General features: G+C 56.7%; 1 protein-coding gene across 1 annotated transcript; it reads left to right on the forward strand.

Moving 5' to 3' along the window:
• Positions 1–375: 375 nt before the first annotated feature.
• On the forward strand, positions 376–7,469 carry LOC307110523 (NUT family member 2G-like; the record flags this gene model as incomplete). Its single annotated transcript, XM_079789629.1, has 7 exons — positions 376–1,046; positions 1,393–1,521; positions 1,976–2,115; positions 2,571–2,815; positions 3,188–3,304; positions 3,826–3,969; positions 7,395–7,469. 7 exons carry the CDS (start codon positions 376–378, stop codon positions 7,467–7,469), a joined length of 1,521 nt encoding a protein of 506 aa, XP_079645755.1.
• Between the last annotated feature and the right edge of the window lie 4,784 nt (positions 7,470–12,253).

Raw genomic sequence — 12,253 nt, forward strand, 5'->3', positions numbered from 1 at the left:
ATGCCTCTGAGGCTGGCAGGGTCGGTGCCGGGGAATCCTTAGGGAGGCTCTCAGGGTCAGCGCTGGCTGGGGCTGTTGCTTCTCGCAGACAGTGGTCAGGGAGCCTTGGTGAACGGGGAGCAAGCTCTCCAGTGGAATAATTCCCAACTGGAGGTCAGAGCGTGACAATGACCTGAGGACATTTGCCACCTCCCCAGTTTGCCCATCCAAATGGCCCTCCCTGGTGAGACTCCCTGCCCTGGTTCTCCAGTAGCTGAAGGGGCCCAGAGTGCCTCAGTGCTGTGTGCTGGTTCCCCTCCTCCATTCCCCCTTTCCTTTGTCTCAACAGCATCTGCAGCGTGGGGAGCGGATGTGAGCCTGAAGCCCGGTGCCTCCATGACTCCTTTCATGGCCCAGCCCTGTCCCCCGCCCTCTTCTGGCCCCGCACACCGGCCCCCTGGGGAGCAGCACCTGCCGCCCCCCAGGACCCCGTCCTTCCCCCCTGGCCGCCCCCTGGTGCTGCCGGCTTGGCCCAGGACACCTCTGGTGGCAGGAGATGCTGGTCAAGGCCCCGTTGGGACTGGGGCTGACAACATCATGGACCAGGTCAGGTCAGAAGGGAGAGGACCACAGCCTTCCCAGACTCAGACCATTGTCCTGACTCAGGCCCCCCTCTACGGGAGTGCTCCAGGTGCCGCCTGTGGGGGTGCTGTGTGTCCTGCACCCCTCTTCTTGGAAGCCACTGCAGTGGAGACAGTTATGCCCGCCTTGGCTTTTGGGGGCTCCCAGGCCGGCAATGGAGGCTGGTGTCCCGGCCTTCCTCCTCAAGCTCCACCGCCAGCTGCCCAGCTGGCCCCCATCGTCCCCCGAGTGGACCCTGGAACACGGCCACACGGGGCTTCCAGGGAGGGTGGCCTGGCCGCCTCCCAGTCCAGGGCCTCTCTGGAGGACGCCTCTAACCCCAAGAGTGTGTCCGAGGACTTCCGTCGTTGGCAGCGCTTCAAGGCCCTGGCCCGGGGGCACCTTCCCCAGAGTCCTGATGCGGCAGCTCTTTGCTGCTTCCTCATGTGAGTGCACTGGGCAGGGCAGGGGGCGCCCGGAGCTCTCCCATCACAGAGGAGGTGGGAGGGCCTGCAGGCTGGCTGATCCTGGGGCGCTGGCGGGAAGGCCTGAGGGTGGGGTCCCAGCTATGGGTGCGAGTGCGGGGTCACCTCCAGTCCTGGTTCCCGGGCTGGTGTGGATGTGAGGCCGTGACAGCAGCAGCTGGAAGGCGTGTCTTTGCACACAGACGCCTCCTCCCTCACCTGTGGGCGCTCAGTCCTGCCGGGTGGGGGTGGGACTGACTCCACTGAGCTGGGGTGGCCAGGCGGGTGGAGGCCAGGCTGGACCGTGACTGACCCTGAGGCATTACAGGCCAGCGCTCCGGCCCCTGTCCCGCCTGAAGCCCACCATGACGCTGGAGGAGGGAATAGGGCGGGCCATGCAGGAATGGCAGCGCAAGAGCACCTGTGACCGGAGGGTCTATTTCGAGATGGCAGAAAAGTGAGTCAGGGTCCTGGGTCCCCACACCTGGGGGGGGGGGGCTGCCTGCGGGGCAGGGTCCAGCTGTGAGGGCTCATCAGAGAGGAGGGGGGTGGGAGGGTGTCAGCACGGGGTCCCCGCAGCCCAGAGGCACTTTGTCCTGGGGGAGTCTCTCCCTCAGCTTCAGAGCGTGGGTGCTCCTGTCCCACCTCCCCGGGAGCTCCCCCTGCTCTGACGCTGACCCGTCCTGGGCGGGACATGAAGGCTCAGGACAGGCTGGGGAGGAGGTGCCCGCCCAGTGGGCCAGACTCCAGCCAGAGGGGCTGTGCAGCAACGTGCTCAGCCAGCCTCCTGCCTCCCCGGTGTCCGGGCCCTGGCAGCCCCAAGGCCCTTGCTCTCCATCCTCCATCCGCTGCTGCCTTTGCGGGGCTCCGGGCGGCCTCCTTCTCAGCACAGCCTGTGCCCTCACCCCCAGGTTCATGGCGTTTGAGGCGGAGGAGCAGATGCAGGTTCAGAAGTTGCAGTTGAAGAAGGGGGCGCAGACCCAGCCTCCTCCTGCCCCACCGAGACCTGATCCTCGGGGGCCCCCAGCCCCAGTGGTGGGCAGGCAGCCAGGTAAACCAGCAAGTTTCCAGGGGAGCCCATGGCCAAAGGCAACAGGGCCTAGCGCCAGCCACTGTCCCCCCCACATCGGCCTTCTCCTCAGGGGGCTTTGGTCTTTCAAGGGAAACAGCCCTGAGAGCCGGGCCTCCGCGGGCCAGTGTCCCCATGGGGTCTGGACCGGATCCACCCTCTCATTCCCTCGCCCCGCTCCCTGTCAAGGCCCCACATGAAGTCTGCTGAGAAGCGGGCTGGCTGCGGGGCCCCTTGGAGAGTCGGTGGCTCCACACGTCCTCACAGCTGACTCTCTTGGGTGCCCCCCTCTGGCCTCCCCTCACACACTCACAAGGCTTCAGTGGCCCCAACCCAGCCGCACCCCTATTAATGCCCCAACACTGCCTTCAGCATCGCATGCCCTGGAGGTGGGAGCTTTATCCCCTCACGCTCCCTCCTCTTCCCTCTCTGCCCAGCACCCACCCCCAGGAAGGCTGTACCCAGCGCCCAGTGCGCCCACACACCCCAGCCGCCCTGGGAGACCGAGTCTCGGGATGGGATCCCCCCTGCGGCCGAGCAAGAGGACATGGACATCACGGATGAGCTGCCCATGGGGGCGCCCGGTGGAGGATGGGAAGATGAAGTGAAGGAGTGGCTGCAGGATGAGGGTCTCCTGAGCTACCTGGACCAGCTGTGCTCCCAGGAAGACTTTGTCACCCAGGTGGGCTGGCTCACAGCTCGGGGCCCACAAGGTCCCAGAGGGTGGCGCTGCTGCACCCAGACCCGGGTTCCCCCAGGCTGATGGGATTGGGCTCTGCTCTTTGCTGCTGAGCTGGGCGCGTGAGAGTGTGTGTCTGTGTGCGCATGTGTGCGCTTTGTGTGTGTGTGTGCGTGTGTGCATGTATGTGTTTCTGTGTGTGTGTGTGTGTGTGTGTGTGTGTGTGTGTGTGTACCTGATGACCGTGATGGAGTGAAACACCCACCTGTGCAGGAGGACGGGGTGGGTCTTGGCTTTCCCACTTGTCCTCCAGGCCCCGCTGACTCCCAGTTCACTCCCTGCCAAGGGGCTCACGGCCGCTCCTTTCTGTCCCAGGTGGAGGAGGTCATTGACCCCCAGTTCCTGAAGCAAATGAATTCCCCAGACGCACAGCAGGACCCCTTGGCCCTGGCTGAGGAGTTGGAGCAGGAAGAAGGGCTCACTGCTGCCCAGGTGAGCCAGGGGAGGGTGGGACCTTAGGGAGATGGGAGATGGCTCCAAGTGAGCCATAGGACCAGGGACCCCAGGGGAGTTAGAGGAGGGACAGGCCCTAGTGAGTCAGGGAGGGAGGGATCCAGGTAGGTCAGGGGGGCTGGGGAGGAGGGGCCTCAGGGAGCCAGGGGAGGGAGCACCCAGGTAAACCAGGGCAGGGAGCAACCTGGAACAGGGCGCACATGCCTGTGTCCACGCCACCCCTGCCTTCAGGCAGCGCATGCCGAGGGGCCAGCTCTGGGTGGGAGCAGCCGGGACAAGAAGGAGAGGACAACAGAGAGGAGGAGGGGTGGGAGCCCAGAAGGGCAGGGCACAAAGCTGGGAATATGGCACAGGGGACGGAGCAGAGCCACATGACTGTCGTGGATTCGAGTCACGGTGTCCCCTCCTCCGCTCCTCCCCCCAGTGCCACTGTCCCATCACCCAGCTCCTCCTCCTCTCACACGTGTGCAGCGCCAGTCACTGTCCCCTTCTTCCTCCAGCTGGCAGAGGAGCGACTCCTGGCCTCCGAGGAGGGGGGCGTGCAGGCACCCCCGAGTCACGGTGCTCCCCGGTGGGACTCCAGTCCTTCTGAGTCTGCGAGCAGCCCAGATGCCCGGAGGCGTGAGCCCGGCCCCCAGCTGGGGGTCAGTGACACAGCCTGCCCGCCAGAGACTGGCTTCCAGGACCGGCAGAGGCGCGGCCCCGCACACGCCCCCCGCTCCAGGCCCCCGGCTGCTGCTGTCTCTTCGGGGCGTGAGGAGCACCCACCGCTCCGGGCTCGGTGCCCCCCCGCTGCTCCCCAGGGCCACGGGCCTGCTGACTGTGCACGGGGACCCAGGGGCGCCTGCGTCCCCGGAGAGGCCTCTCTGGCCAGGGAGCCGCTCGGGCCAGCGGACAGGCCCCGTGGGGACGAGGAGGACCTCGCCAGCCTGGCCTTCCTCTGGGCCTCTCCCGGCCGCCTGCTGCCCTGCGCGCTCTCTCTGAGTCCTGTCCCTGCCTCGGGCCTGGCCCGCACTGGAGGTCGGGGGCCCCGGGGCGCTGCCCGATCCCGGTCCCTGCAGAGACCAGGCCTCAGCCGCGCTCCCCCTGCAGCTGGCCAGTCTGGGAAGCGCTCTCTGGGGGGAGGCCCCGCCCATGCGGAGAAGACCCCCCGCCCATGGGCCGAGCTCGGGGTCTGGGGGAGGCCAGCACTGGCTCCGGGGCTGGTTCCCTCCTCACAGCCTCACAAGAGAAAGTGTGACCCCTCTGACCCAGGGAGCTGGAGGAAGCGGCACTGCAGCCAGTATGGAGCGGAGGGGGGTGCCCCCCACTGCCAGCGCCCCGAGGGGCCCAGACTCCATGGGACCTGGCTGTCCCCCAGAGGAGCCAAGGGCTCCTTGTCATCGCAGGGCTGATCCTGCTGTTCCACTGACACGGGAGGTTGGGAGGCAGGGAGGGAGGGCAGGACCCTTGGGGTGGGGGTGGGCCTGGTGTGGGGTAGGAGGGAGGGCAGGACCCTTAGGGTGGGGGTGGGCCTGGTGTGGGGTAGGAGGGAGGGCACGACCCTTAGGGTGGGGGTGGGCCTGGTGTGGGGAAGGACGGAGGGCAGGACCCTTAGGGAGGGGGTGGGCCTGGGGTGGGGGTAGGAGCGTGAGCAAGACTGTTATGGAGGGTTCGGTTAGGGTGGGGGTAGGACTAGCACCTTTGGGGCATTGTGGGTCAGTTATGAATAAAGATAATTTTGTTTGAAAATGCTCTGGGGCTGCTGTGTCCATACTCGGGTCTGCGCTGCTCCTTGGAGAGGGGACCTCAGAGGAAGGGAGGAGCGGGAGGTCCTGGGCCCTCTGCATCCACAGGGGACCCTCAGTCCCTCCTTCCCGACTGACAGGGACCTCTTCCCACTGCTCCTGGGAGCACACAGCTCTCTAACCCCCAGGGACCCCTCCCATCATTCTGCTCCCAAGGCCAGACTCTGGCCTGACCCGAGAGGGAAAGGCTGGGCCTCAGGGGCAGGCTGTCCCCTCTGGGCCTCCTGCAGGAGGAGCATCCTCTGTCTCAGTGGGTGACTGACAGTGGAGGGGGGTGGGGAAGAGGCTGGGACAAGGGGGTGACAGGGAGTAATGGCGACACGCCTGTTAAAGGTGGGTACACGGGGAATGACTGTGGGTCGGGAGGATAAGTCCCTTGTGGGATTTCTGTGTGGGACAATCTTGTCCAGCTGGGGGAGCAGGACCCAGCTGCTGTGGCTGGGGGACTGGGCTCAGGGACAACAGGGTTTCAAGGACACCCACGACTGCTGTGCCTTCCCTCCTGCCATGGCTGGTCTCTTGTGTGACAGATGCTGACGCAGATTTACATCCGTGTGGAAACAGGTCCTCCTCACACCTGTGGGGCCCTTTCACCTGCACCACCAGCAGGGGCGGCAGGGGCCCAGGTGTGTGTGGCCCCAGGGCTGGTGGGAGCTGAGATCCAGGCTGAGGGAGGGGCCCCAGTCACCTGCTGTGGGGCACTGCTACAGACCCCACAGACAAAGCGGGGACGCGAACCCCGGATGTAAGAGTGAGATGGGGCAGCAGTGAGGGAAGGAGCAGAGCCAGGAGGAGACCCCTGTCTGCAGAACTGCCTGTGTAGTGGTATTTCTCTCTTTTCTGCGTCATCACGGAAAAGGTACTGGTCCGGTTGCTGAGTGGAGGAGCTGGGGATTAAGAAATTAAAGAAAGAAAGAGACCAAGAGGCAGAAATAGATTCATGAAGCTGGGGCTGGGTGGGACGCCATCTTTCCTCTCTGATGGAGAGGCTGCAAGGAGGACCCAAGCCACACAGCGCTGCGTTTATTTTAAAGGCCTAGATTTACATTTCTAGTCCCGCCCCTGCCTAGACCTGGGCTGCTATGAAGTCAGAACTGATTAACATGTCCAGCCTCATTGAGGAAGCATGTTCCCAGGGCATGACTCGGCCTACGCCCTGAGTTCAGCTGACGATAATTAAGGAAAATTGCCCATGTGTCTTCCCAGGCGGCCCTCTACAGCCTGTCCCAGCTCTGCCCCCACGTGGCCATGCCCTGGCCCTCACCCCCTGCCTCCGGCCAATGCCTCTTCCCCATGTTCAAGTTCTGATTCCTTCCCGGCTCAGGTTGGGTGGGAAGGCTGAGGCTCCCGAGCAGGGCCCCAGCCCACCCAGCATGCAGAGCTGTGGCCCGGGCGGTGGCCCCGCAGCAGCGATGGGAGGGCTGAGGCCGGGCAGTTCCAAAGGAGGCCTGGCCCTCTGCTGCCCCCACACAGAGCTCGGGCGGGAATGGACTCATGTCAGGGCCTCCCCCTCCCACAAAATCGCAGGTCAGCCCTCAGGTCCTCCTCCGCTGCCTTCCCTTGTCCCGTGCGGCGGGCAGCACCCACTCTCCCGGCCCCCTGGGCACTTTGTGAAGGAGACTTCTCACCTGGGCCCGTCTTTCCCGGCCGCTGCCCCCTCCCTGCCCAGCTGGGCCTCAACACAGAGAAACGGGCTCGGCGGTTGTGCCAGACTCTGTGTGTGTCGTGGGCTGGTCCAGAAGCTGCCAGCCCTCCCGGGTCAGCATCCTCCCCATGTGCTCCCGATGTGCTGGGGTGGCCGGCCCTGGATGCCAATGTGTGGCTGAGGGACAGAGCCTGGACCCTCGTTCACTGGTGCGAATTAGTCCTGTGACTTCTCTGCTTTCAGGGTCTCGGTGGTGAAACAGGTTAACCACCGCCCCCCCCAACCCCCACCAGGTTGTCAGGAACACTGAGTGTGTTTGAAGGGAACTTACTTATTGCACTTTTCATCTGAATATCTCTCTACTGAGATTCCTGATTTGTTGAATCTTTGTCATATTATTTTCCTGTAATTCTCTAAACACACTTTGCTAATATTCTTTTAAAAACATTTTTTCATTGAGGTATAATTCACATAACACAAAATTAACCATTTTAAAGTGAATAACTCAGTGGTATTTACTACACTCAAAGTCGTGTAACCACCACTTCTATCTAACTCTAAAAGATTTTCATCAGCACAAAAGGAAACCAACCCTGTACCCATTAAGCAATTGCTCCCCACTCCCCTCTGCCCCCAGTACTTGGGAACCACCAAGCTGCTTTCTGTCTACGTGGATTTACCTATTCTGGATCTGTCACATAAGCGGTGCTAATGATCTGAATGTCACCAGGCAGGTGAAAGAGTTGTATCTTGAGAACTACAGCACACTGCTGAAAGAAACTATAGAAGACACAAACAAATGGAAACACAACCCATGCTCACGAATGGGAAGACAATATTGTTAAAATGACCTATTGTTAAAGTCATCTACAGACTTGGTGCCAACTTCCTTTTATTGTTTTGGATTCTTATTATAAACTGAAGGGTTTTCTTAATTTCCTTTTCAGATTATTCATTGCTGGTGTTTCTTTGCATGCTTGATACTTTTTTGTTGAAACTTAGACATTTTATAATGTGGTAACATTGTAAATTACACTATTGTAATGTGGAAACATTGGAAATCTGATTCCTCACCCTCTTTCAGATTTTGTTTTTTGTTGCTTGCTTTAGGTTGTAGCTGCTTGTTTAATGGCTTTTCTAAACTGTTTTGGTGAAGTCTATATTTTCCATCATATGCCATCTCTGAAGTCTTTGTTCCTTTAGCTTCTGTTCAGCTAGTGTTTGAATAGATCTCCTTGAACATGAGGAGATGGAGAAACAGAAATAGATATAGAACAGTGGTCCTCAACCTTTTTAATGCCGCGACCCTCTAATACAGTTCCTCATGTTGTGGTGACCCCCAACCATAAAATAATTTTCATTGCTACTTCATAACTGTAATTTTGCTACTGTTAATGAATCGTAATGTAAATATCTGTGTTTTCCGATGGTCTTAGGCTCTACAGCAGCGGTTCTCAACCTGTGGGTCGCGTCCCACAGGTTGAGAACCTCTAGCAGGGTCGCCTAAGATAAGGTGACCAGATCGTCCCGCTTTTGGCAGGACAGTCCCGATTTTTAACAATTTGCCCCGCGTCCCACGGCGTTTTAAAAAAGTCCCTATTGGGAATAAAATAGAGACTTTTTTAAAACGCCGTGGGACGCGGGACAAATTGTTAAAAATCGGGACTGTCCCGCCAAAAGCGGGACGATCTGGTCACCTTAGCCTAAGACCATCGGAAAACACAGATATTTACATTACGATTCATTAACAGTAGCAAAATTACGGCTATGAAGTAGCAACAAAAATAATTTTATGGTTGGGGGTCACCACAACATGAGGAACTGTATTAAAGGGTCGCGGCATTAAAAAGGTTGAGAACCACTGATATAGATATATAGATGAGAGAAGGAGAGGGAGGGGGAGGGGATGGGGAGAACGGAGAGGGGAGAGAGGGAGAGAGAGGGAGATGGAACCTCCCAGTCTTTGCAGGTTGACTCTGGGGTGTATCTCCCCTTCAACACGTAGCCAGGCTATTTACTACTCTGCTTTAGTATCTACTTCCTGCTTCATTGAGCCAAGAGGTCAGCTAGAGGTGAAAACCTAGGGTCTTCTCAGGCCTTTTCCTGAGCATGCATCGTGCCCAGGCACACACAGCCGCTTTCTACATTCCCTAGAATACACTGGCACTTGTGAATGTCATGTTTTCCCAAAGAAGCTCTCGCCCCAGATTTTCCTCTCGGGCTTTCAGCACTCTCTTTTTGCCTCAACTGTGCCCCAGGCAGCTGCAGGCTGAGTGTTTGCCTCACAGTGTTGTCAAGGATTGCTCATGCCTTGCCCACCTAAGAGAGCTCCAGGTTAGGCAAAACCAAGACAAGTGCCTTGCATCAGCCCCTCAGGTGGCTCCAGGCAGATTAGATTAGACCAGCGATTTCCAACCTTTTCACCTCATGGTACACATAAACCAATTACTAACGTTCTGCAGCACACCCCAAAAATATATTTTTTGCTGATCTGACAAAAAATAAATATAATTTTGATTCATTCACACCAGGAGGCTGTTGTTGTGTTGGCTGTTGTCATTTTTTAATTTGACAGTCGAAGGGAGAAGTGGTCAGTGCCCCTGGCTAAACAGTCAGGTGTTGCAAGTTTTAAAAAGTCTTGCGGCGCACCCCGTGGAAACTGCTGGATTTGACAGACACAATTCCCTGAGAATACGGTCTACTCTGCTCCCTTCACTGGCAAAGGTCAGGCAGGGTCCCTCCCCGGGAACGTGGTCTTCACAGCTGCCACCAGGCCAGGGAGCGGGGAGCAAGGGCAGGTTAGGATGCGCCAAAGCTTTCCTACCATTTTGAAGTTGCCTTTTTCTTGACTTGGCATTTTTGTTTCGTTTTGTTTGACAAAGTTCTGATAAAGTTGATTCTGACAAATTTTTCTTGGTATTTCAGTGTTTTCACAGAGGGACAGGCCCTCGGAGCGACCTACTCCGCCAGTTTTACTAGCATCCCTTTAATTCTTTGAACATGTTGTAATAGCTGTTTTGAAGTCATGGTTTGCTAAATTCAACACCTGGACCCACGTGGTGTCATTTCTCTTGACTTGCATCTGGGTCACAGTTTCTTGTATCTTTTCATGTTCTGTAATGTTTCGGTTGGAAGCTGGGCATTTTAGGTAACATTTTGTAGTGCTTCTGTGTTCACATTGTAGCTCTGCTCTCCAAATTCATTCTTCATTGTGTGATCTGTAAAAACAGATGGGGGCCTTTTAAATAGTTTTCCTTTGCCATTTGGCATGATGTTTAAACTTCGTCAGTAGAGGGCGCCAGGGACACATCGCAGAAGAAAGGGGTTTTCTTTCCAGGTTCCAGAGCTGGCAGGTTACCAGCACGCGGCTCCTGGCTCCTCTGGCGCCCACTCCTGCAGCGGGTGCATCTTAGGGAGCAGACACCGGCAGCCGGCGTGGCTTCTCCAGCCTCCAGCTCCTGCAGGGTACCGTGGCAGCACCCCTAGAGGCCAGCAGCTTCTCCCGTCACCCCTTCAGGCTGATTTATGCTCAGTGCCTCTCCATAAAGAGCTCCCCCCACTCTTTAATCGGCATATTTTCAGAGAGTTCCAGAGGGTAGGTTTTTTTTTTCTCAGCAGGTTCCATTGGTGTGGCACCGTTATGACTTCTGTCATTCGTGGAGTTGTAACTATGCTCTCCAAGTTCTGGATTTCTGCCTGGGGACTCGGGGAGAGAGGTGTTCATTGGACACTCTGTTTCGGTCCCAAGGGTAGTGGCTGCTTCTTATAGTCCTGCTGATTGTTTTTAGCGTCCTCTTTACTTTGTATTAGCTAATACCTTGTTACCAATCACTTCACTGGTCTTTGAGTTTAGAGAGAGTAAGAGAGAGAGAGAGAGAGAGAGAGAGAGAGAGATCAGTTGTCTCATGCACATGCCTGACCTAGGATCAAACCCTCAACCTTTGGTGTGTGGGACAATGCTCCAACTGACTGAGCCACACAGGCCAGGGCTCCAATCACTTCTTATAGTTAATCATTCTTTATAATAATTTTTTTCTGATCAAATTACTGTGTGGTTTTTCTCTCCTGACCAGATCCTGACTGATACATCCATTCTGGAAAAATGATAGTTCTTTCTGACTGCACTGGAAAGTGGTAAGGAGAACAGCCCCAAACCAGAAAACTTCAGATTCCCACTGTTCTCACCTGAATTTCTAGCACTTTCTCATGAATAAAGACTCCCGGCTTGTTGTTTTCCTTTGATCAGTTAAGTTGGACAATTTTGCCCACTGTGTTTGCTGGCAGAACTCACGCACCTCTTCACACTGGCATAGCCTGAAGTCTCTCCCATCTTTAAAATTAATTTTAAGGATGTATTTTATTGTATTAAAGCTGATTTAATGCAGCACCATCAAACTTGTATAGGCTTATATGTTATAACTAGAGGCCTGGTGCATGAAATTCATGCACAGAAGGGGGTTTCCTCAGCCTGGCCTGCACCCTCTCCAATCTGGGACGACTCGGGGATGTCTGACTGACATCCCAGGGATCGGGCCTAAACCGGCAGTCAGACATCCCTCTTGCAATCCAGGACCACTGGTTCCTAGCTGCTCACCTGCCTGCCTGCCTGATTGCTCCTAACCCCTCTGCCTGCCAGCCTGATAGCCCCTACCTTGTCCCCCTGCTGGCCTGGTTGCCCCTACCTTTCTCCCCTGCCAGCCTGATTGCCCCTATTTTGCCCCCCTACTGGCCTGATTGCCCTTACCTTACCCCCCCTGCTGACCTGATCACCCCTACCTTGCCCCCGTGCCAGCCTGATTGCCCTTACCTTGCCCCTCTGCCAGCCTGATCAACCTTAACTTGCCCCCCTGCCAGCCTGATCGCCCCTAACTGCCTCTGCCTCGGCCCCCAGTCTGGCCTCCCTCTGCGGGAGGCTACTTGGCAGTTAAGGGGAAGGCACCGCCCCCATTACCCCGCTGCTGCTGCTGTCACTGCCAGCCTGAGACTTAGCCCTTTGCAGCCACCCACGGCTACCTGTGGCTTTGTCTGGAAGGATGTCTGGAAGATGTCCACTCTAGCACATTACCCTTTTATTAGTATAGATTAATTTAAAAAATGTAGAAGTTATAAATATTACCTTAAAAAACAGGCAAACTTGCCCTGACCGGTTTGACTCATTGGATAGAGTGTCGGCCTGTGGACTGAAGGGTCCCAGGTTCGATCCCGGTCAAGGGCATGTACCTTGGTTGCGGGCACATCCCCAGTAGGGAGTGTGCAGGAGGCAGCCGTATTGATGTTTCTCTTTCATCGATGTTTCTAATTCTCTGTCCCTCTCCTTTCTTCTCTGTAAAAAAATCAATAAAATATATTTAAAAACAAACAAACAAACAGGCAAACTTGTAGAATGGACATTGAAATCCAAGATAATTAACACAAAAATTAGTTGAAACAATAAGACAATTCAGCATGAGAAAATGTTAATGTATTGAAATAAGCAGTTCTCTTACATGCAAATAA

The sequence above is a fragment of the Cnephaeus nilssonii genome (genome assembly GCF_951640355.1).
Source record: "Cnephaeus nilssonii genome assembly, chromosome: 14".
In the NCBI taxonomy this organism is placed as follows: Eukaryota; Metazoa; Chordata; class Mammalia; order Chiroptera; family Vespertilionidae; genus Cnephaeus; species Cnephaeus nilssonii.